The following is a 26,110-nucleotide window of genomic DNA, read 5'->3' as shown; positions in this document are numbered from 1 at the left end:
GGCAGCCAGCAGCCCCCATCCCTTTGCAGAAGGACTGCAGGCAGATGGTGGGGGGAGGAGAGGAGTCCCAGCAGGGGTCAGGCCAGGAGATGGGCACGAGCCCCTTGTGTTCGCACAAATTCCTGGAAGATAGGCGGCTGCTGAGGGGCACCCTCCACAGCCCCTCACCTAAATCCTCGCCCCCTGCTTGTTCACCAGGCTCCTCCTCTTCAGCCTCCACTGGGTCGCACTGTGGGGGAGGGGTGAGGAACTGAGGCCCTGTTCCTGGGTACAGCATCCTGGCCCCAGGGTGGGGGGGGGCAACATCTCCCCAGTCGCCTGTACACCCCCACATTCGCTCTGACCTGTGCCCCAGGGAGGGAGACCGCGTGGCCAGAGCAGAAGCACTCACCCCTAGACGCTCTGCACTGGCCTCCTGAACGCGAACCCTCACCTGCAACAGAACCAGGATGCAGAGAAGAAGTGTGGGGAGTGACTCCTGGGGATGGTGAAAGGGGTCAGAGAGGCCACCAGCACTCCCCTCCCCGAGGGAGGTTGCTAGAGGATCTTGGAATGGCAGGACATGCCAGTTGGCCAGGAATGAAGGTCCATGACCGCTCTCTTCCCAAATGCATAGAGGCCACGGGCCCTCCCTTCCTCCCTTGCAGCAGTCAAGCTCCTGAACTCAGCAGTGCAGGGGAAGGACCACACAGACACCAGGCTAGATGGAGGTCTAACGCACCCCTGGCTGTCACATTCTGGGTGACCATGGGCAAGTCACACCATCTCTGTGAACCACATGCCCGTGTGTCTCTCCCAGCAGGATTAAGTGACGTCAGTGTAAAGACCCTGTTCTGTACCTGGCGCCTCACGCGGCCCCGGGCCATGCGCCTTTTCTTCCTTCTGGGCCTCTGGGCAGATGAGGCTGAGTAGGCCTCCATCATGTCCTCCAGAACCTCCAGCTTTGGGGGTAGCTGCCCCCATGCCTGGCCGTAGCTCACAGCTCCCAGGAGGTAGATCACTGGTTCGGAATCAACCTGCTAGGGGAGAAGTGCCTTTCAGATCACTAACCTCACCTGCAATTTACAGTCCTTTCTCTTCCCCGCTGAACTGTAAGCTCCATGAGGACAGAGAGCATGTGTGTCTTGGCCCCCACTGTACTCCCACTGCCTGAAAAAGGCCCGGCACACAGTAGGGTTCAGTAAATGTTTGCTGGCTGCCTGGCCTCCATCCCAGGAAAGGGGCCTGACTTCATTCTCATCCTCTCAGCTTCGCCCTTCCTCCCAGCCACGTTCACAGTTACTTGGACCCTGTACCGAGACCCTTCTCACCCTTATGACCAGAGATGCGTCTTACCAGGGGCTCATAGTCTGTTCTGAGTCCACCCTCTCTTTCTCAAAATCTCTGTCAGGCCCCTTTTTGGGGGTCAGTGACTTGCCTTTTGTCCTTGAAGCAGCCACATGGTGAACATATCCATTACCCCTCTGAAAGCCTACTGATCACCCCTCTATTGCCCAGAAAGGAAGCCCTTCATGACCCATTCAAGGGGCAAAGTAGTTCTGGGTCTTCCAATGACCTATAGAATCTATTCTACTCCCCCTTCTGCTTTGGCCACCAGGAAGCTCAGTTTTAACTTTAAACCTAGCAGTTGTACCTTTCCAGGATTGGTAGAGTAAGGGGTTGTTAGTAACAAGATTTCCCCTTCTCCTTGCCCTTTTCTTGCTTTCTTTAGACTTTTATCCCATTTAAGTGTGCTTTGATTCTTCCAATTTATTACAAGTCACCAGGAGTTGTTTTGAAAGTAGATGCATCTGAAAACTAATCCTTGAGTGAATGATCATGAATAGTCAGGTTCCAAGGTTTGGGGGAAAATGGAAGTCTGAGATTCACATCATAGTGAGTGGGGATCTCTGGAGGAGGGCAGGCAGGGGCGAGAGGCTGGGTCTGTCTCTGGGGAGGACCCCTCCCACCCCACCAGACCTCAGAAGAGGGAGAAAGAAGAGCAGTAATAAAAAGCAAAAACCTACGTAACACACAAGCTTCACTCCATGGGCCATTCTCATTGCCTCCTTGGAGAGAAAGAGGATAGAAAGATTAGAATTCAAAGGACCCAGTGACCCCCCCTGCAGTGAATTCATAAGAAGACACCCATACAAAGGTGAAAGATGGATATTCAGTGTTCACTGGGTTGGCATTTGTAACCAAAAATGGGGTACAATCCAATGTCCATCAAAAGGAGAATGGTTAGTAAATAGTGACACATCATACTATGGATTCTAAAAGTGAAAGCTGCTCAGTCGTGTCTGACTCTTTGCGACCCCATGGACTATAAAGTCCATGAAATTCTCCAGGCCAGAAACTAAGTGGCCATTAAAAAGAGTGAATCATAGCAAAAACCATCGTTTGTTGAGGGCTTATAAAGCAGCTGGCTGTGGAGGAAGCATGTCATACATGATCTTACTAAGGTCTCTGAACACCACCATGGACTATGTACTATTTCTATCCCCATTTTACAGATGATGAAACTGAGGCTCAGAGAGGCTCTGAAAAGTTCCGTTGCTACTAAGCGGCAGAGCTAGAATTAGAATCTAGTTCTGTCTGACTCCAAAGTCCAGGCATTTAACTGCTGGGCTATGTGGAAAGCACTGACAGATGTGGTAAGATTCATGGAAAGATGTCAAGCTGTATAGTTTGGGGAAAAAGAAAAAAATAGGTTATGGAGCTGTATGTGTTACATAAGCCGATTTATGTAAATATATATTTATAGATGCATAATACAGTTATCTCTGGGGAATGAAATTCCAGGGGGACTTTCACTTTCTACTCGTAGACACTTGGGTATTTATGTCATTCAAAATGAGCATGTGTTTCTTTTACAATTACATACTATTTTTAAAATTAGAAAGTTCAGGACAATGTGTGTAGTGTGCTACCATTTGCTTTAAAAAGAGAAAGAATTTTTAATTTGTATTTGCTTGCATCTGCATAAAATACCTCTGGAAGTATCCATAAGAACCTGGTAACAGAGGCTTCCAGTAGGAAAGGAACTGGGAGCTGGGAAGGAGGTTTTTCACTTTTTTTTTTTTTAAACCATGGGACTGAATCAGCCTTTCAAAAAAGTAAATTGAGAAAAAAAAGGGGAGGAGACAAGAAAACAGGATATCTGGGAAGGAAAGCAGGCAAGAGATTAAGAATGGTCTTTCCCAGTTTAAAACCTTTAGGCTGGCCCCTGTTCTCAGGGGTCCACATACCATTGTTATGAGGCTCCAAACAACAGGCAGCAGAATCAGACCGGCAAAGACTTCAGATACTAGACTTATCAGATAAGAATACAATGTTTGTATGTATAATATGCTTAAATAAGTAGAAGGGGAGGGGACTTTCCTGGTCTTCCAGTGGTTAAGAATCTGCCTTCCAATTCAGGGACATGGATTTGCCCACATGCCCTCAGGACAACTATACTGGCACACCGCAACTAGAGAAAGCCTGCTCGCCACAATGAAGACGCAGTGCAGCCAAAAAAAAAAGAAAAGGAGAGGTCAAACATATCAGTCAGTTCAGTGGCTCAGTCGTGTCAGACCCTTTACAACCCCACGGGCTGCAGCATGCCAGGCTTCCCTGTCCATCACCAACTCCCAGAGCTTGCTCAAACTCCTGTCCATCGAGTCTGTGATGCCATCCAACCATCTCATCCTCTGTCGTCCCCTTCTCCTCCTGCCCCCAATCTTCCCAGCATCAGGGTCTTTTCCAGTGAGTCAGTTCTTTGCATCAGGTGGCCAAAGTACTGGAGCTTCAGCTTCAACATCAGTCCCTCCAATGAATATTCAGGACTGATTTCCTTTTAGGATGGACTGGTTTGATCTCCTTGCAGTTCAAAGGACTCTCAAGAGTCTTCTCCAACACCACAGTTCAAAAGCATTAATTCTTTGGTGCTCAGCTTTCTTTATAGTCCAAACATATGATGAAGGGCAAAAATACATATAAAAGACCAAGCATATTTGGTTGGGAACCAAACACAACTTCTGGAAATGAAAAATATGATAATAAGCATGAAAATTTTAAAAGTCAGTATATAGGCCTAACAGTGTTAGATAGCTGAAATAAGCTAGTGAACTAGAAGATAGGTTTAAAGAAATTATCCAAATTATTCACAGCACAGAGATTGTGAAACACAATCAAAGAGACACAAAAGATAGAGTGAAAAGCACTGATTTCACTCAAACCAAAGTTCCAGAAGGAAAGAACTGAGCAGAGGGAGTATTTGAAGAAAGATGACTAAGAATTTTCCAGAATTGATAAAAAACAACAATTTACAGATTCCAAAAGCTTAGTGAATTTCAAAAAGTTTAAGTAAAAGTAAATTCACACCTAGACACATCACAGTGAAACTGGTCCACAGTAATGATAAGGACATCCTAAAAGCACCAAGAGAAAAAATAACCATCTAACACTTTGCTAACCATCTAGCACTGACAATGTGCTACCACTATTCTGAATACTCTCCATGTTAGTTCACTGAATCCTCATCACAACCCTATGAGTTAGATATCAGTACTATTATTGTCCTTATTTTACAGAACAGGAAACTGAGGCACATAGAGGTGCAGAAAGGCTAGTCAGTTTCCCCAGTGTCAAACAACTAGTAAACCAAAGATCTAAGATTTAAATCCTGGCAGTCTGATTCCAGGGGGCTTCCCTGGTAGCTCAGCTGGTAAAGAATCTGTCTGCGATGCAGAAGACCTCAGTTTGATTCCTGGGTCAGGAAGATCCGCTGGAGAAGGGTTAGGCTACCCACTCCAGTCTTCTTGGGCTTCTGTGGTGGTTCAGATGGTAAAGAATTTGCCTGCAATTAGGGAGACCTGGGTTCAATCCCTGGGTTGGGAAAATCCCCTGGAGGAGGGCGTGGCAACCCACTCCAGTATTCTTGCCTGGAAAATCCCCATGGACAGAGGAGCCTGGTGGGCTACTGTCCATGGGGCTGCAAAGAGTCAGACACGACTGAGCACACAGCACAGTCTGATTCCAGAGGCCACACCTTTAACCACTAACGCTATAATATGTGTGTGTGCTCAGTCATGTCCAACTTTTTGTGACCCCCATGGACTGTAACCCGCCAGCCTCCTCTGCCCATGGAATTTTCCAGGCAAGAATACTGGAGTGGTTGCCATTTCCTACTCCAGGGGATCTTCCCAACCCAGGGATCCAACCAGTGTCTCTTGCATCTTGGCGGGTGAATTTTTTACCACTGTACCATCTGGGAAGCCCAACACTATAATGCCGCTCACCAAAAGATATTTTACCTACAAAGAAATGGCAGTTAAACTAACAGCTAACTTTTCAATAGTAATATGAATGGCAAAACATAGCAGAATGATATTTTCAATGTGCTTAAAGAAAATAACTATCAATTGTACACCCGGACAAAATATTTTTTGAGAACGAAGATAAAATAAAGATACCATAACTTACAAAACAGAAATAGACTTACAGACATAGAAAACAAACTTATGGTTACCAAAGAGGATAGCAGGGTGGAGTATAAATTAGGAGTATGGGATTAACATACACACACTACTATACATAAACAACAAGGACCTACTGTATAGGTATATATTTTAAGATATTGAATATAGTTCCCTGTGCTTTAATGAAAAGAATCTGAAAAAGAACAGATTCAGTGAGTCAAATCACTTTCCTATATACCTGAACCTAACCCAACACTGTGAATTAATTATACTTCAATTTAAAAAAAGTTTTAAAAATTTAAAAATAAAGATATCATACAGAAAAATCAAGAGAGTTATTGCTTTTTAAAATAATTTTATCTTTCTTAATAAACGTTAAAGGGTGAACTTGAGGCAAAAGGAAGAAAACATGATTCAGCCAGAAAAGCTGAGCCGCAAAGAGGAATTCTGACCAAAGAAAATGATAAATATGTGGTTAAACCTAAACAAACACAGATTCTATGAAACAATAATATTTGGGTAATTTGTGGTATTGGAAAAATAACTGAGGACTAACTTCCTAGATAACAACATAAACTGGAAAGGTGCATGCCTGGAATTAAAGCATTCCAAGATCCTGTTATTTCAGAGGCAGATAATAACTACCTTTATACTTTGATAGCCTAGGTATTTCTGTTGACATTTCTAACAGACATCAAAAGAATATAAATAGGACACAGAAGACTTCCAAACTACTAGAGAGATAAAACGGAATAAGAAAAAGCAGTCAATCTAAAAGGAGGCGATAAGCCCCACTTGGCTGCCAAAGATGATGGAAGGGCAGGTCATTGTGCTCAATGCCCGAAGCCATCATGGCCAAGCAGGTGCTTCTGGGCCAGAAGGTTGTAGTCATGTGCTGTGAGGGCATCAGCATCTCTGGCAATTTCTACAGAAATAAATTGAATTACCTGGCCTTCCTCCACAAACGGATAAACACCAACCCCTTTCTGCAGCCCCTACCACTGCCGAACCCCCAAAGGACTGAGGCACGCTGCTCCACGAGACCAAGTGAGGCCAGGCCGCTCTGGACCACCTCAAGGTGTTTGAAGGGATCCCACCACCCTATGACCAGAAAAAGCAGATGGTGGTTCCTGCCATCCTCAAGGTTGTGCGTCTGAAGCCTAGGCGGAAGTCTGCCTACCTAGGAGACCTGGCTCATGAGGTTGGCTGGAAGTACCAGGCAGTAAAAGCCACCCAGAAGGAGAAGAGAAAAGAGAAGGCCAAGTACTATTATCGGAGATAGTAGTAGCTAATGAGGCTATGGAAGCAGGCTGAAAAGAACATAGAGGAAGAAAACTGACAAATTCACAGAGGTCCTCAAGACCCATGGATTTCTTGTCTGAGCCCAATAAAATGGTTTATTCTTCATGCTTGGCCTGGCCTGGCCTTCCTCCATCACACTAGGCTGTGGGGGGACCCCCAGGGACTGCCATCCAGGTGCCACAGGCAGCCTGGGGCTTAGAAGACTGGGTACAGCAGAGGGGCCTTTCTCATGGTTGTTTAAGACAGGCCTTTTTGCAAGTGTAGATAGGGCTGTGCTGTCTACATGGTCTAAGGGCTGTGCAGGCATAACTTGCCTAAGATCTATTTCTTCATGAGAGTTTTAGGACATAGACGGTTGGAGCAATCAGCGCTGTTGCAATACTGGCAAAAGTGAGCTGGCAGACTTAGTTGGAAGGGACACCACATTGAGTACAGGGAGTCTGCTTAAGCTTCCCACATGGTTGGATATATACTCTGCAGCTGCTAGGATGTGAAACGATGGTTGGGCAACACGAAGCTGGGGTTCTAAAAGGTATCTCTGGAAGGAAAGTACAGCCAAGGGGTCAAAGGCATTGTCCCTGTGTCTTCCCTATATTTTGTGATCCAAAATTAATCAAATATTTTTAAAGAAAATATAAATAAATAAAAGGAGGTAATAAAAGGGTTTCTCCCTTTTATTTGAACTGTGTATAGAAAATGCAGGGTATATTCAAAGTACAAAATAAGGCAGTAGGAACAGGTTCAAATAAATCAATAACTACAACAAATCTAAATGGACTAACACTTCAAATGAATACAAAAATTACCAGATCTTTAAAAAAGAAAATCCATTTATAAGATATAAAGGAATTTGAAAGAGAGTAGATACATATATAACAGAATCACTTTGCTATACGCGTGAAACATATTGTTAACCAACTGTATTCCAACATAAAATTAAATTTTAAAAATAATAAAATTTTTAAAAGGCAAAAAAGATATTTGTAAAACCTATTCCTAAAACACAGTGATGCAAAAAGGTTAAGAGAAAAAAATGGAGTAATATGTGAGCGGGTAAATACTAGCCAAAATAAAAGTTTTGTAACTACACTAATATCAGATAAAACAGATTTTAAGGCAAAAAATAATGAGGCAAAGACCTTATTACATAATGACTAGTAGTTTCACTAAGAAGCTGAAACAATTCTAAATGTATAAGCATCTAATAACATAACCTCCGAAAACATAAAGTAAAAATTGACAAAGCATGAAGAAAACGACAAATCCACATTGTAGCAAGAAAATTTTATGTATTTCTCTTCAGTTCAGTTCAGTCACTCAGTCAGGTCCGACTCTTTGCGACCCCATGAATCGCAGCATGCCAGGCCTCCCTGTCCATCACCAACTCCCAGAGTTTACCCAAACCCATGTCCATCAAGTCAGTGATGCCATCCAACCATCTCATCCTCTGTCGTCCCCTTCTCCTCCTGCCCCCAATCCTTCCCAGCATCAGGGTCTTTTCCAATGAGTCAACTCTTCGCATCAGGTGGCCAAAGTATTGGAGTTTCAGCTTCAACATCAGACCTTCCAATGAACACTCAGGACTGATCTCCTTGCAGTCCAAGGGACTCTCAAGAGTCTTCTCCAACATCACAGTTCAAAAGCATCAATTCTTCGGCGCTCAGCTTTCTTCACCATCCAGCTCTCACATCCATACATGACTACTGGAAAAACCATAGCCTTGACTAGACGGACCTTTGTTGGCCAAGTAATGTCTCTGCTTTTCAATATGCTATCTAGGTTGGTCATAACCTTCCTTCCAAGGAGTAAGCGTCTTTTAATTTCATGGCTGCAATCACCATCAGCAGTGATTTTGGAGACCAAAAAAATAAAGTCTGACACTGTTTGCACTGTTTCCCCATCTGTTTGCCATGAAGTGATGGGACCAGATGCCATGATCTTAGTTTTCTGAACGTTGAGCTTTAAGCCAACTTTTTCACTCTCCTGTTTCACTTTCATCAAGAGGCTCTTAAGTTCTTCTTCACTTTCTGCCATAACGGTGGTGTCATCTGCATATCTGAGGTTACTGATATTTCTCCCGGCAATCTTGATTCCAGCTTGTGTTTCTTCCAGCCCAGCGTTTCTCATGATGTACTCTGCATATAAGTTAAATAAACAGGGTGACAATATACAGACTTGACGTACTCCTTTTCCTATTTGGAACCAGTCTGTTGTTCCATGTCCAGTTCTAACTGTTGCTTCCTGACCTGCATACAGGTTTCTCAAGAGACAGGTCAGATGGTCTGGTATTCCCATTTCTTTCAGAATTTTCCACAGTTTATTGTGATCCACACAGTCAAAGGCTTTGGCATAGTCAATAAAGCAGAAATAGATGCTTTTCTGGAACTCTCTTGCTTTTTTGATGATCCAGCGGATGTTGGCAATTTGATCTCTGGTTCCTCTGCCTTTTCTAAAACCAGCTTGAACACCTGGAAGTTAACGGTTCACATATTGCTGAAGCCTAGCTTGGAGAATTTTGAGCATTACTTTACTAGCATGTGAGATGAGTGCAATTGTGTGGTAGTTTGAGCATTCTTTGGCATTGCCTTTCTTTGGGATTGGAACGAAAAGTGACCTTTTCCAGTCCTGTGGCCACTGCTGAGTTTTCCAGATTTGCTGGCATATTGAGAGCAGCACTTTCACAGCATCACCTTTGAGGATTTGAAATAGCTCAACTGGAATTCCATCACCTCCACTAGCTTTGTTCGTAGTGATGCCAAGGCCCACTTGACTTCACATTCCAGGATGTCTGGCTCTAGGTGAGTGATCACACCATCGTGATTATCTGGGTCGTGAAGATCTTTTTTGTACAGTTCTTCTGTGTATTCTTGCCACCTCTTCTTAATATCTTCTGCTTCTGTTAGGTCCATACCATTTCTGTGCTTTATCAAGCCCATCTTTGCATGAAATGTTCCCTTGGTATCTTTAATTTTCTTGAAGAGATCTCTAGTCTTTCCCATTCTGTTGTTTTCCTTTATTTCTTTGCATTGATTGCTGAGGAAGGCTTTCTTATCTCTCCTTGCTATTCTTTGGAACTCTGCATTCAGATGGGAATATCCTTCCTTTTCTCCTTTGCTTTTCGCTTCTCTTCTTTTCCCAGCTATTTGTAAGGCCTCCTCAGACAGCCATTTTGCTTTTTTGCATTTCTTTTTTGGGGGATGGTCTTGATCCCTGTCTCCTGTACAATGTCACGAACCTCTGTAGTATTTCTCTTAATTATTGTTAAATCTAGCTGAAAAAAAATCAGTCAGGAGAAAAAAGATTCAATGAAAACAGTGAAGAAGCTTAATCTGTACATATATATATAGAAAACTGTTAACAACTAGAGTACGCATATTTTTTTCAAGTATACATGCAACATATATGAAAATTAAGCACAGCCTAAACCATAAGGCAATCTCAGCAAGTTTCAAAAAACGAGTATTTTTTAGACCAACACTGCCCAATTAAATATGAATGTGAGCCATAGGTGTATTTTCAAGTTTTCTAGTAGCCACATTAAAAAAAAAAAAGAAACAAACGAAATTCATTTTATATTTTACTTAACACATCCAAAACATTATCATTTCAACATGTATTGAGTTGGCCGAAAAGTTCCTTCAGTTTTAAAGTTAAAAACGATAGACACATTTTTCATTCTCACCAAGCACTTCATTGGGCAATCTATTCAGTGGTTGTTCCACTACCTTCTGCCATTTTTCAGGCAAATTCATAATTCTATCTCCCCAAATCTTTTTATCTTTTTGAGCAAAGAATTGTTCCAGGTGCCTTTTATAGTCTTCCAGGAAATTGAATTTTTTTTCCACTAAGAGAATCTTATAAAGACGAACTAAATAGACATCTGAAGGTGCAGTGTCTGGTGAACATGCAGATGAATCAGAATTTTCCCTCCAAGCTGTAACAGTTCTTGCCTGGTTATCAAAGAAACATGTGGTCTTGTGTTATCCTGATACATATTCTGTTGACTAATTCTGGATGCTATTCATCAAGTACTGCTTTCAGTTGATCTAATTGGGAGCAATACTTGTTGGAATTAATCGTCTGAATTTCCAGAAGGAGCTCATAATAGAGGACTCCCTTCCAATCCCATCATATATACAACATATATACAACAGCCTTTTATACAACGTATATACATCATATATACAACAGCCTTTTTTGGCTGAAGACTGGCCTTTGGTATGGTTGGTGGTGGTTCATTTCACTTGCCCTAAGATCTCTTCCATTCCACATTATTGTACAGTGTTCACTTTTCATCGTCTGTCACATTTTGTTTTAAAAATGAAACGTTTTCGTTATGTTTAAGTAGAGAATCGCATGCAGAGATACAGTCAAGAAGGGTTTTTTTTGCTTAACTTATGTGGAATCCAAACATCGAAGCCATTAACATGACCAAGCTGGTGCAAATGATTTTCAGGGCTTGGTTCGGATATCCTGAGTGTGTCGGCTACGCTCACGTGGCGCGCTCAGTCACTCAGTGGTGTCCAACTCTTTGCGACCCCATGGACTGCAGCACACCAGGCTCCTGTGTCCACAGGATTCTCTAGGCAAGAATACTGGAGTGGGTTGCCATTTCCTCCTCCAGGGGATCTTCCTGATCCAGGGATCGAACCCACATCTCATGTATCTCTTGCACTGGCAGGCAGATTCTTTACAACTGAGCCACCTGGGAAGCTGGGTGTAACATTAATTGTTCTCAGTTAATGCCTCAATTTGATCCCTACCAACTTCGATGGGAAGATCTCCCAGAGAAGGATGTGGCAACCCACTCCAGTGTTCTTGCCTGGGAAATCCCATGGACAGGGGCTACAATTCACGGGGTTGCAAGAGTCAGACACAACTTAACAACTAAACCGTGATCAGCACCACCTTCAACTGGTCTACCCAACCGTAGAGGATCATCCAGCAAGCAATCTCCAGCATGAAACTTCGAAAACCACTTTTGACATGTTTAATCACTCACAGCACCTTCTCCACACACTGCACAAATCTTTTTTTGCATTTCAGTTGTGTTTTTACCTTTCTTGAAATAATAAAGCATAGTATGCTGAAAATGTTTCTTTTTATCTTTCATCTTCAATATTAAAATAGCTACACAAAAATTCAAGATTGTGGGGAGAAATATCAATACGCAGATGACACCACCCTTATGACAGAAAGTGAAGAGGAACTAAAGAGCCTCTTTATGAAAGTGAAAGAGGAGAGTGAAAAAGCTGGCTTAAAATTCAACATTCAGAACACTAAGATCATGGCATCTGCCCCATCACTCCATGCCAAATAGATGGAGAAACAATGGAAACAGTGACAGACTTTATTTTGTTGGACTCCAAAATCACTGCAGATGGTGACTGCAGCCATGAAATTAAAATATGCTTTCTCCTTGGAAGAAAAGCTATGACCAATCTAGATAGCATATTAAAAAGCAGAGGCATTACTTTGCCCACAAAAATCCATCTAGTCAAAGCTATGGTTTTTCCAGTAGTTACATATGGATGTGAGAGTTGGACTATAAAGAAAGCTGAGTGTCAAAAAACTGATGCTTTTGAACTGTGGTGTTGGAGAAGACTCTTGAGAGTCCCTTGGACTGCAAGAAGATCCAAGCAGTCCATCCTAAAGGAAATCAGTCCTGAATATTCATTGGAAGGACTGATGGTGAAGCTGAAACTCCAATACTTTGGCCACCTGATGCGAAGAACTGACTCACTGGAAAAGACCCTGATGCTGGAAAAGATTGAAGGCAGGAAGCAAAGGGAACGACAGAGGATGAGATGGTTGGGTGGCATCACATTCTCCATGGACATGAGTTTGAGCAAAGCTCTGGAAGTTGGTGATGGACAGGGAAGACTGGTGTGCTGCAGTCCATGGGGTCGCAAAGAGCCAGACACAACTGAGTGACTGAAATGAACACAAGAATTCACCAATTTTGATGTTTTTTAAAATGCATGCTGATATGACAAGCCTAATAATCCATATAAAACGTTATTAATGAAATTTTAATTTCTTTTTTTCAGTAGCTAAGTCACTGAAATCCAGTATTGTATTTACACTTATAGTATGTCTCAGTTTGGACTGGCCAACTTTCAAGTGCTCAGCAGAGACAAGTGGCTAGTGGCTACCACATCAGACGACTCAGATAAAGATCACTTTCTCAGGCCACAATATGAATTAGTTAAAAAGCAATAATAAAGGCTTCTCTGATGGCTCAGTGGTAAGGAATCCACCTGCCAATGTAGGAGACACAGGTTCGATCCCTGGTCCAAGAAGATCCCACATGTCACAGAGCAACTAAGCCCATGCGCCACAGCTGTTCAGCCTGTGCTCTAGAGCCTGAGAACCTCAGCTACTTAGCCCACGTGCCACAACTACTGAAGCTCTTGCATCCTAGAGCCTGTGCTCTGCAACAAGGGAAACCATTGCAATGAGACGCCCGAGCACAGCAACTAGACAGTAGCCCCTGCTTGCCGCAACTAGAGAAAAGTCTGTACAGCAATGAAGACCCGACACGGTCAAAAATAAATTAATTAATTAATTTTAAAAAGCAATAACAAAAAAAAATAGAGAGAAGGAAAGTAAAGAAAGAAACTCATATGAATGGAAATTAAGAAATACCCTTCTAAATAGTAACAGGCCAAATAAAAAATGTAGTAAAAATTATGCAATACTGAGAACTGAATTATAATAAGAAAGGTTATTTACGAGAGTATATGGATGCAGCTAACATGATCATCAGAGGTTCCTTTGTAACTTTAAATGACTTTATTAGAAACGAAATAGAGAAAATCAATGAACCAAGCATTATTCTCAAAATATTATAAAAATAAGAGAATAAATGGAAAGAAGCGTGACACTGAAAACAAACATACAACAGACAGGGTCAACAAAACCAAAAACCGGGTCTTTGAAAAGACTCAAAATGCGGACAACTCTCTGGCAACAATAAGGAAAAGAGGGAAGGTACAACAAGACAATATTTGCAATAAGTAATCATGATATTAAAAACAATTAGAGGATTTGTAAAATACTTTATGCCAACATGCAAGTAAATTTGACAACTCAGATTAAGTGGATGCATTTCTAGAAAGCTATAACTTACCAAAATTGACTCAATGAAAAAGTTTTTAAAAACTGAATAAACACATACGCATACAATTAATTGACTCAGTAGGGGAGGAATTATCTTCCCTAAAGAAAACACCAGTCCAGATTTATTTTTAACCAGTGATTCTACTGAAATGTTCAAAGAACAAATAATTTCAATTTTATACAAACTGCTGCAGCAAATGGGAAAAGAGAACACAGTCTACAATTCATTCTTTGAAGCTGCAAAACTGAATACCAAAACCTCACAAGGACAGTATGAGAACAAATCATTTCAGGCCAGTTAACTAACTCATCAACAGAAACACAAAATTTCCAAACCAAATACTATCAACATGAAAACACAAACAAGAAACATAAGATACATAATTATGTTCTGAAAACAAACACAAAACATGTTTATGTTTTCATAAAACATAACCAAGATATAACATGATCAGTTGGGGTTTATTCTGGAAATGAAAGATTGACTTAACATTTAAAAAATCCAGCTCTTTAAATGCACTGATATTAGTAAGAGAATAAAAGTCATATTATTTCAAAAACTGTAGAAAATATATTTCTTAAAATGTACTTTCCATTCATAACAAGCAAATCAGTAATAGAAGGGAGTTCCCTTACCCTGATACAAATATAGCAAATATACTGGTGAAATGGTGACCACATTCCCTTTAAACTCCAGAACAAGACAAGGGTCCCTGCTATCACCACTTATATTCAATGTTATACAGGCCTATACAATACTATAAAGGTCTCAACCAGCACAATAAGGAAAGGGAGTAGGGGAAATGTAAGAATTGCAAAGGAAATAACAAGATTGTCATTATTTGCACATTTCATGACTGTCTACATAGAAAACAAACAAAATCCTAACAGATAAATTATATAAATAAAAGATTTCTGCAAGATCTATTGCATTTTATATACCATCAATAGCTAGAAATTGCAGTTTTAAAAAACTACCATTTTATAGTACATCAAAAATACAAAGAAATAAAATGAGACATTATATGCTTTCAAACTAGTCTGCCTCCCAAAAAATAAAAATAAAAAAACTAATAAAAGAGAAAGATAATTTTAAAAAGACAAAAAAAAAAAAGACCACACTAAAAACAAATTAGTCAGCCCAGAACTTTGAATCTATATCTAATCAAAGCTCCAGTTTCAACCACCACTTCACAGAAAAACACAGAAAACAGAGGATCAGGTCTCACTATATACCATGGAAATGCAATAAGCTACAACTTAACTTAGTTTCTTCAAAAACAGACTTCAAGAGACTTAGAGAACAAACTTATGGTCGCCAAGGAGGTTAAGAACGAGGGGAAGGGATAGTTAGGGAGTCTGGGATTAACATGTACACAATGCCGTATTTAAAGTGGATAACCAACAAAGTCCTACTGTATACCACAGGGGATTCTGCGCAATGTCATGTGGCAGCCTGGATGGGAGGGGAGTTTAAGGGATACACTTATATGTATAGCAGAGGTGCTCTGCTATGCACCTGAAACTATCCCAACATTGTTAATCAGCTATACTTCAATACAAAATTAACAGATTTTTAATTTAAAAAACTTTGAAAAGTTCAGAAAAAGCAAGATTGGAAAGAGCTCTATGGGCTGGGTGTGCACGTTCAGTCGTCTTTCATGCTTTGCAACTCCATGGACGACAGCCCCCCGGGCTCCTCTGTCCGTGGGATTTCCCAGGCAAGAAAACTGGAGTGGGTTGCCATTTCCTCCTCCAGGGGATCTTCCCGACCCAGGGATTGAACCTGCATCTTCTGCGTGTCCTGAACTGGCAGGTGGATTCTTTACTACTGAGCCACCTGGGAGTCCCATCTATAGGTTAAGAGAGGCTTAAAAAGCATATCAAGCAATTCTAACATATAGATTTTATTTAGACCCTGACCAAAAAAAAAAAAAGTATAAAAACAAATTATCATCCTTATGAGACTATTGGAAATTTGGATACGGCTACAGTTCATGGGGTTGCAAAGAGTTGGACATGACTGAAGCAACTTAGCCTGCATGCACGTTCACAGCAGCGTATTTACAATGGCTAATAGGTGAAAATAACCTAAATGTCCATCAACAGATGAACGGATAAACAAGATGTGGTAAATACATACCATGAGATGTTAATTCAGCCTTAAAAAGGCAATGAAATTCTGACCCATACTACAACATGAACCTTGAAGACATCACGGTAAGTGAAATAAGCCAGACATATAAGGACCAATATTGTACAACTTCGGTTATGTGAGGTACCAAAATAGTCAATTTCAAAAAGACAGAAAGTAGAATAGAGGTTATGAAGGACTGGGGGAAGAGGAGATTGGGGAGTTATTATTTAATGGGTATAGAATTTCAGTCTGGGAAGATGAAAAAGTTCTGGAGATAGATACTGGTGATGGTTGTACAACAATGTGAATGCACTTCATGCCGCTGAACTGTACATTTAAACACGGTTTTAAAAGGGAAATTTTATGTTATGTATGTTTTACCACAATAAAACAATTTTTAATAATTAAAATTTTCTGGGACTTCTCTAGCAGTCCAGTGGTTAAGACTTCGAGTTTCCACTGCAGGAGGTACAGTTTTGATCCCTGGTTGGGGAATTAAGATCCCACATGCTATGCAGTGTGGCCAAACAACAACAACAAAAAAAGAATTTCTACCTATCAACAGACACCATAAAGAAGTAAAAATATGAGCTTTGGGAAAACATATTTGCAAAACATATAACGTGCAATGGAATAGTACCTAGAATATATACATATTTAAAAAACTCCTACAGATCAATAAGAAAAAGTAAAAACAACCGAAACTTTTTGGCAAAAGACTTAACAGAAAATACCACAATTTATGCCAAGACTCTCCTCAGTAATAGGGAAATGAAAACTAAAACAACACTGAGACACCATAGCATATCCTCACTTTGGCAAAAATTGAAGTTTGATAATATCAGGTGTTGGTAAAGATATGGGGCTACTAGAATTTGGCACTGCTGATGGGAGTACAGACTATTTTCAACCATTTTAGACACATCTGGCACTAAGTTGAAGATGCGTACACTCTATAACCTAGCAATTTCACTCCCAGGAATATTCCATAGAGGCATTCTTGCCTATATAATACCAAGAAACATACAAAACCGTTCATCACAGTAGCACCAGATGTAATAGCAAAAAACTGCAAACAACCCAAATGCCTGCATGGAGTCAAGGAATAAATAAATTGTGCCATATTCATGCAATAGGATACTTGCTGCCAATACCTAGGATCTGTGTGATCTTGGGAAAGTTACTTAACCTCTCTGTGCCTCAATTTTCTTGTTAGTAAAATGAGGATCATACCAGTTATCAACTTCCTAGTGTCAATGCAAGGATTATTATCATTATTCAAGGCTCTCAGAACAGTGCCTGGAAGACAGAAAGCTCTCTCTGTCAACTTTGATGTTGTTAAGATTCCCTGGTTCCTGCCCTTGAGAGATTCCCTCCTGGTACCTGACCACACTTCAGTCTCTCCAGTTCTCTTTAAACAATGTTCAGTTCAGTTCAGTTCAGTTGCTCAGTCATGTCCAACTCTTTGCGACACCATGGACTGCAGCACACCAGGCTTCCCTGTCTATCGCCAACTCCCGGAGTTTACTCAAACTCATGTCCATTGAGTCGGTGATGCCATACAACCATCTCACCCTCTGTCGTCCCCTTCTCCTCCCGCCTTCAATCTTTCCCGGCATCCAGGTCTTTTCCAGTGAGTCAGTTCTTCCCATCAGGTGGCCAAAGTATTGGAGTTTCAGCTTCAACATCAATCCTTCCAATGAACATTCAGGACTGATTTCCTTTAGGATGGACTGGTTGGAACTCCTTGCAATCCAAGGGACTCTCAAGAGTCTTCTCCAACACCACAGTTCAAAGCATCAATTCTTTGGTGCTCAGCTTTCTTTATAGTCCAACTCTCACATCCATACTTGACTACTGGAAAAACCATAGCTTTGACTAGACGGACCTTTGTTGGTAAAGTAACGTCTCTGCTTTTTAATATGCTGTCTAGGTTGCTCATAACTTTCCTGCCAATGAGCAAGTGTCTTTTAATTTCATGGCTGCAGTCACCATCTGCAGTGATTTCGGAGCCCCCCAAAATAAAGCAATGTTATGATCACTGATCTTTCCTACCCCCTTCCTCCTCTCTGACCCTATCCCACCTACTGCTCCTCTCCTGCAATGCTCCAGGCTGCCTCCTGCCTCTATACTTTTGCATGTTCTCTGTCCTCTTCCTGGGATATTCTTCCTACGTCTTGGCCTGCTGCATACCCCCTTTCTTTGCCCAAACCCAGCTCCAACAGCCACTCCTCATCTGCTCCACCCTACCTCCAAGCCCTCCCTCTCACTCCTCCCCAGGGATGACTCAGTCGTCCTCTGGGGATCCAGAACGTGCCAGGCTTCTACCCGTATAACAATTCTGGTTACTTTGTCTCCTTTCCACTGGACTTTGAGACCCTGGAGGAGCACACCTGTGTGCTGAACAAATAAAGTCCCATAAAAATCTAAATCCCGGGCAGACCTAGAGATTGTCACACAGAGTGAAGTAAGTCAGAAACAGAAAAACAAGTATCATATACTAGATGGAATCTAGAAAAATGATACAGATGAACTTATCTGTAAAGCAGAAATAGAGACACAAAAGTAGAGATTAAAGTTATAGATACCAAGAGGGAAAGCATTGATGAGATGATCTGGGAGATTGGGTGTGACATATATACACTACTATGTATAAAAGAGAACTGTGAGAACCTACTGTATAGCACAGGAAAATACTCAGTGCTCTGTGGTGACCAAAGTGGGAAGGAAATCTAAAAGAGAGAGAATGTACATATACGTGTACCTGATTCACTTTGTACAGTAGAAACACAACACTGAAAAGCAATTATACTCCAATAAAAATTAATTTAAAAGAATAAATAAACTGCATTCTCCCCCACAAGGGGAAAAAAGTTTAAATCCCGTAGCTAGGCCTTTGGCAGCCGGGCTCAGGGCACAGAGTGGAACTGAACAGGCCAGGATTCAAACCCTGACTCCACCACTTACTTGCTGTTTGACCTTGAGTGAGTCACTTAACTTTTCTGAATCCCAGTTTTCTTAATCAGTAAAATAAGCACATTAACACTGAATTTTCACGCTATTATGAGGATTAAACATGAGATGATGACCTATGTGAAGCTCCTAGTATACAGTAAGCACTTAAAAGAGCTATTCTTTGGCTGTCCATCTGCTGGAGACGTGCTCCTCCCTCACACACCTCCTGATACTTTGTAGCTGCAGACAGGGTACCTGAGCGTGGGAGCCTAGGTGGGGCCAGAGGAGCTCTGTACCTCCTGAACTGTGATGGGCAGAGCAGGGGGCCCTGGCAGAGCTGCCCGTCCCACGTCTCCTGCTATCCCATCCACAGAGTGGCTCCGGATCTCACTAACCACCCTGGGGATCAAACAGAGAAGAAAATGATGCTTCAACCAACTTCTCCACCCTCCTCCAAGAATCTCTATCTCAAACCAAAAGAACACAACACAGCCAGCCTCTCACACCAGATTCCCAGTAGTTCTGGGGCCCAGCTGATCCCCCCATTTCATAGAGGAAGCAACTAAGATTCAGAGAAGAGATGTCTCTCTCATCTAAGAAGCAGAGCCTGACCTTGAACCTGTCTATCTGCTCCTGACACGAGCCGAGCTGCCTCCAGGAATAGGTGCCAGAGCCCTGGGAGGGGGTCCAGACCAGCTGGGCACTATGCCCACACCTGCCCACACCCCACTCAGCCTTGGCCTCAACCACCCACCCATCCCTGTCACAGCACAGCCTCCATTCTTCTCCTGCAGCTGGCACCAGTTGCCATGGAAACTGGTTGTTTGGGATGCTGTGGGATGAGGGACCGTGTCACAGAGTCAAGGATGGGACTGAAGGAGAGAGCAGCCGTGGGTTGCTTCCCATCAAGGCGGGCAGGCACCTGCCTCCACCACCAAATTCAAACACCCCCTCAAAACACTGCAGACCCAGGAATCCTAATTCTGGGTATCTGGCCCACACAGATAATCTGAAATGGAGAGAAGCCAGATGCACAGGGGTTCACCCCCGCAGTCCTTGGAGAAGGACAAAACTGTATAGTCAACAACAGGTAACATTTTTGAGTATTTTTCTTGTACCAGGCACTGTGCTAAATACCGAACACAGGTACATGTCATCTTACTTGCCCCTTACCACTGCCCAATGAGGTAAGTACTTTATTACCTCTATTTTTACAGATGAGGAAATTATGCTCAGAAAGGTGAGGCCACTTGCCTAGGTCACATTCAGATAGCAGCAAAGCCAGGCCTGAATGCCAATCTGTCGGCCTCTGAGCTTCATGTCTTAACTACATGACAGTGACCAGAAATGAGAAAATCAAGTCCCAGCCCATCCTCTGGTCCCAGCAGTGCCTGTAGACAGACATGATGCAGGGTTCAGGGAAAGCACAGATTTGCCAACTTGGAAACGTCTTCAAACTCTAAAGCATTCAAAAATCACAGTACAAGTCCCAGAACAATGAGGCACTACTTATATATAAAAAGGTGCGATCAATATACAGATATTCATATATGTATAGAAGTTCATAAAAAAGGAGACTGGAAAGATGCTAACCGTTAACATCAAACAAAGGGCAATTGGGTCAGGAGACATTAAAAGGGATTTCTTCATTCTATGTCAACAAATTCACTGTAAAACAATTTTTAATACCTAAAAAATCAAGTTATAAATTTTGATCTGCATGATCCCATTTCTAGGCAAAGAAAAGATATATATGCATATGAAAAAGATGGAAGAAAGGATATATATATACACACCAAAATGTCAACAGGAGATAGCTCTGAATGTTGTTGGCATTATGGGGATTTTTATTTCCTCCTTATTTTCTATGATAAACATGTATTCATTTTTTATTAAAAATTAATGTTTTGAGTGATATTTACACAGATAATGTAATAGTATCTCTAATGTAATTATAGTATCAAATAGTGATAAATCACAACAGGCAGCTCATTGGTTCCTATTCTAGTTCAACTAATTTGCTTGTTTGACCTTGACATACTCACTTTACCCGTCTGAGCCTCAGTGTCTGCATCATTAAAATGAGTATATATCAACAGCATCTACTCTATTAGGGTGTTAGGAAGACTGAAGATAAGTGCTTGGGAATAGTACCCAGCATGTGGTAAACATGCCAGGTGCTTTTACTACTGCGATGCTAGTGGGGAATGCGCACAAGCCGGCAGTGCAGTAAGCTTTCTGGACAGACTGCCTGGGTCTGCATCCTGGCTCTGTCATTTACCAGCTGTGAGACCTTGGGACTGTAACCTCACCTCTCTGGGTTTCATGTGAAGACTAAATCAAAAGCACTCAGCACACAACACATATTCAATCAAGGTGATAAAAATTCAACTATGTGACTATGATATATAAAATATATAACCAACAAGGAGCTACTATATAAAACAGGAAACTATACTCAATATTTTGTATTAAATACAAATATTCAATAAGGGAAAAGAATCTGAAAAGAATATATATATACATATATATTCAGTTAGTTCAGTTCAGTCGCTCAGTCGTGTCCGACTCTTACCTATATATAATTGAATTGCTATGCTATACACCTGAAACTAACATGAAGCTTCAATTTAAAAAAAATTCAACTACGTCAGAAATATACATCAAACACAGCAATGCCATCTTCTGCCCTTGGTATATAAACATATTGACCATGATTATTAATATTAATAAAATTACAATTATCATCATCAATAAAAGAACAATGGAAAGGGAAGCAGTGAATACAGAGAACATGGCTAGGCCCTGACTCCCTTGCTGTGTGAGCTTGGAGAAGTTTGTTAACTTCTCTGAGCCTCAGCTTCCCCACATGGAAATATAGGTCTAATGCCTATCTCATAGGACTATTGTAACACTCAAGGAAAAGCATATTTAACATAGATGGATTTACCTTGTGCCTTATGCTGTGCTAAGTACGTTATTTCACACCATTATCTCATTTAATCCTCAAAACAACCCTATTAAAGTGGAACTAGTATTCCCTTTCCACACATGAGGAAACAGGTTAAAAAATATTCCAGGGCCACTCAGCTAGGAAGTAGGCAGAGACAGGATTTGAACACACGACTCACTGACACCAAAAGATAATGATGCTCTTCCCATCCCAACCTCTCAGAGTCAACTTACCAGTTTGGGGCCACTTCCTGGGCTGGATTCTTCTGTTTGGTCCTGGTTGGAGCTGTCTGGGCATCTGTTAGTGCCCTGATCCTGGGTACCAGGCACTGGGCCCATTTTCAACTGTTTAGCACACTTGGAATTTCTCTGCCTCGTGGATGGGCTTGAGCTAGCCTTGCTGGAGCGGGTGTTAGCAAGTGTCTGCCCTGGCCTCCCCCCAGACGCTGGTCGAGCCACGACCTCCAGCTTCTCCTGGTTGTGTAAAGTGCCATGGCCATCACCATCGCCAGGGTTCAAGATGTGCTCAGCTTCTTGCTGTGCTGTGGAAGCCTTTCCAGACACTTCCAGACACAGCTCAGGGCTCTGGAGAGGATCCTGAGCAGCTAGCTGAAGTGACGGTCCTCCAGTGGGCACGGGGGTGCTTACAGGGTCACAGAGGCTGCCTGGGGGGGTCCCACCCCCTACAGTGGGCAAATATTCAAACTTTTCAATCCCTGAGTCACAGTCCACCCAACTTCCACCTGGGTGTCCAGGCCCAGACCCAGTGTCCTTGCAAGAGAGAGGACTACACGGGCCTCCCAAGGGTGCCACATCAGCACCTTGCAGGGGGTCTCCCACAGCCTGGGGCTTGTCCCCACCAGGGCTCTGACCAAGCCACAAGAAGCTACCCTCCTGACCCTCTAAGGAGGTCTCAGACTTCCTGCTTTTCTTTCTTGCCCCCACACATCCACTACAAAGATTCCTGGGACATCTTCCAGCTAAGATGTCGTGCAGAATAATCTGGACCCTCTTGAAGGCCTGAGGCCTCCCCTGGGCAGGCGCTGTGGGCAGCTGACGGCGGAGCCTGGGGCTGGGCACCGAATCCTGGTTCTGTCCCACAGCTTGCAGCCCCAGGACCACCGGATGGGCCGTGGCCTCTGGGCTAGCCCCAGGAGCACCCACTGCCTGGGAGCTGGCACCTTGACAAGACTCTTCCCTGAGGACCGTCTTCCTGCTGCCAGCACAAACGGGGTTCCCTGAGCTCTCTCCTGACAGGTCTGGTGCCAGGCCTGATGTGGAGCTGGTTTCTTCCACACCGTCCTGGAAAAGTCCAAGGCTGTTGAGGGGACTGAGAAAAGGGTCCTCTGTGCTGGGGCCTGCTGGAGCCGCCTCCTGAGACATGTCTGTTCGCCTCCAGGGCCCAATGCAGAAGGCAGGCCCTGTGAGGAGATAAGACGGGGGTCTGACCTGCCGGCCCACTCAGGACACCAGGCCAATGGGAACCTCGGAGGCAGCCTCCCTAGAGGTAGCACCTCCAGGGCACCCAGGAACCACTGACATAAGCACCCCAGCGGGACACAGCGCCCCAGGTGAGGGAGGGGAGGCCTGTCCCCAAACAGGGTTGAGCTACAGCCACCTTTTATAAGGTCTTCTCCTCTTCTGAGAGTTCACACATTTGCTTGTATGAGCTTTAAAAACAACAGTTATCATTTATGAATTATGTTACTTCTGTGCATTATTTCATTTCATGCTGGCAGCCACAGGCGAGGAAACTGAGATTCAGTGACTCTCCCAAGGACACGCGTAGATAAAAAGTGGAAGACCGGAATTCGGTCCCCGACAAAAAGCCCAGCTCTAAATCACTCAGGTTAGTTGCCCATCACTCTCACATGGGGCCGCGCCTGACAGACACTCCCAGTCACGTTCCCAGCCTCACCAGGCAGTCTCCCACCGCTCAGGGAACCCAGAACCCACCGACCCACTCGCTCTCACCTGGGCTCTGAGGTCTCTGGGCTCCACTTCTTGGGGTTCAACACCCAGGTGCAAAGGGGCTCAGATCACGTGATACGGAGAGCCCCGAGGGATGGGGGCGGAGTCTGTTGATACGCAAAGGGCGGGACCTCGGGCGTCCTGCCGTCGCTTCTCCGGCAGAGGGCGCCCTCTTCCACCCAAGGGCTTCCGGGAGGCAGTGCCTGGCGAGGAAGGGCCTTGAACGCCTGCGTGAGTTTCATCTTGATACCATGGCAATGGGGTGTTACTGAAAGTACCTGAACCTCTAGAGGAATGTCAGAATCAGATCTAGACTTTGTCCTCAATTATTTATTTTAATTATTGTTGTCTCAAATATAATTCATGTAGATGAACACGCAACACCCAACCTCGACAAAAAGGTTAGAAGTAAAAACCTAAAAATGTCCTCTCACTTGCCCAGCTCTTGGGAACAACTTTCTTTCTTTCTTTATCCATGTGACTATGAATAATATACTCATACCTCTATTCCATGGTTTATTAATGTCTTTGTTGTTCAGTCACTCAACTGTGTTCCTTTCTTTGCCACCCCATGAACTGCAGCTCACTAGGCTAACATTATCTATTGACTAACTGCTGTGTGATTTCATTACCAATCCTTCCCCCTTGCTGCTCCCAGTTTTTGTCTTTTATATTTATATATTTTTTTGTTTTTCTGCTAGTTGCTATTACAGTTGTCCCTTTGCTTGGGGAATTTGGTTCTCCAACTCTCAAGCACACCAGAATTCTGGAATGCTCAAGTCCCTTACACCAAATGACATAGCCATTGTATGTAACCCATGTACATCCTCCCAAATACTTTGTCATCTCTAGACTGCTTATAATACCTTGTACAGTGTAAATCCTGTATGAATATCTTGCATGTGCTTAGGAAATCCAAATTTTGCTTTTGGAGTCTTTCTTGAAATTTTTTAAAAAATATTTTCCATCTGGGACTTCCCTGGTGGTCCAGTGGCTAAGATTCCACACTCCCAATGCAGGGGGCCTGGGTTTGATCCCTAGTCAGGGAACTAGATCCCACATGCAGTAACTAAGAGTTCACAGGCTGCAACTAAAGATCCTGCATGCCACAACTAAGACTCAATGCAGCCAAATAAATTTATATATCTTTTTTAAAAGAAATGTTGCCGACTTTTTAAAATAAATAATTTATTCCTGGCTGCTCTGGGTCTTGATTGCTGTGCACAGGCTTTCTCTAGTTGTCATGTGTTAGGTGCTCAGTCTTGTCGAACTCTTTGCAAAACCGTAGACTGTAGCCTGCCAGGCTCCTCTGTCCATGGGATTCTCCAGGCAAGAACACTGGAGTGGGTTACCATTCCCTCCTCCAGGGGATCTTCCCTACCCAGGGATTAACTCTCTCCTGCATTGGCAGGTAGATTACCACTGAGCCACCAGGGAAGCCCCATTTATAACATTATGACTATGGAAATACTTTCAGTGCAGAACTAGAGATTTGACTGAGAGGGAGATGAAATTCCCCAGCATGAAACTTGTGCCATGTGAGACTATGAGAAGCTTCCAGTCAATGGGATTACTACATTCAGTTAGAAGTAATACATTCAAATATTGGGTTGACCAAAAATTTCATACAGGTTTCCGTACGATGTTATGGAAAAACCCGAACGAACTTTTTAGCCAATCCAATAAAGATATTGGATGTTAAAGACATGATGTTGAATTTAGAAAGCAAGAAAATGTTAATGAGGGAAACTGGGTGCTGGGTATATGGAAACTCTCTGTACCAATCTTCATTTTTTCCCTCCAAATCTAAAACTCTTCTAGAAAATAAAATTTACTTTAAGAAAAAAAAAAAAGGAAGCTGTAGTGTGATCCATATTGAAAACTCTCATTATATGGCTGTCAAGGTCACAAATGAGGTTAAGAGATGAGATTGGATGTTACCAATGACCACAACTACTGCTCTAAAGAAAAATTTTTGAAGATGACTTCCCACCATGGAATGTCCTGGTCACGAGGGCAGAAACATGGACCAGGGCCATTAAGACCAAGTAGACTATTTTTCTGGCCCATTTAGATAATGAAAGTCTCCCACAATTGGACAAGGAAAGGAGAAGCAGAGGTATCACATGGCATAGAGGATAAAAGGACAATGTGACTGATAAAAATAGTGCTACTTCAAGCCAAGGTTTCCATACATTGTTATGGAAAAACCCGAACGAACTTTTTA

At 42.7% G+C, this 26,110-nt stretch overlaps 1 protein-coding gene and 1 pseudogene across 7 annotated transcripts in view; one reads left to right on the top strand and one right to left on the bottom strand.

Moving 5' to 3' along the window:
• SPOCD1 (SPOC domain containing 1) overlaps positions 1 to 23,938 on the bottom strand; it is a 33,256-nt gene extending 9,318 nt beyond the window's left edge. For 2 of the 7 annotated variants that reach the window (XM_081585971.1, XM_081585972.1), the window contains exons 1-6: positions 23,887 to 23,938; positions 22,147 to 23,333; positions 2,007 to 2,048; positions 840 to 1,016; positions 392 to 433; positions 169 to 229 (exon numbers count right to left, since the gene is read on the bottom strand). In XM_081585971.1, the coding sequence (XP_081442097.1) occupies positions 169 to 229; positions 392 to 433; positions 840 to 1,016; positions 2,007 to 2,048; positions 22,147 to 23,295 (1,471 nt within the window). In that variant the 5' untranslated portion in view covers positions 23,296 to 23,333; positions 23,887 to 23,938. Of the gene's footprint in view, positions 1 to 168; positions 230 to 391; positions 434 to 839; positions 1,020 to 2,006; positions 2,049 to 22,146; positions 23,334 to 23,886 lie in introns of all 7 variants that reach the window. The other 5 variants (XM_081585974.1, XM_081585975.1, XM_081585970.1 and 2 more) reach the window with 4 other exon arrangements.
• On the top strand, positions 6,253 to 6,826 carry LOC145540859 (large ribosomal subunit protein uL13 pseudogene; annotated as a pseudogene).
• Positions 23,939 to 26,110: the final 2,172 nt, after the last annotated feature.

The sequence above is a fragment of the Giraffa tippelskirchi genome, chromosome 3 (assembly GCF_054371585.1).
Source record: "Giraffa tippelskirchi isolate mGirTip1 chromosome 3, T2T-mGirTip1v1.2.pri, whole genome shotgun sequence".
NCBI lineage: Eukaryota > Metazoa > Chordata > Mammalia > Artiodactyla > Giraffidae > Giraffa > Giraffa tippelskirchi.
Note: the sequence above shows the minus strand (reverse complement) of the source record. Positions and strands in the feature narration are given on the sequence as shown.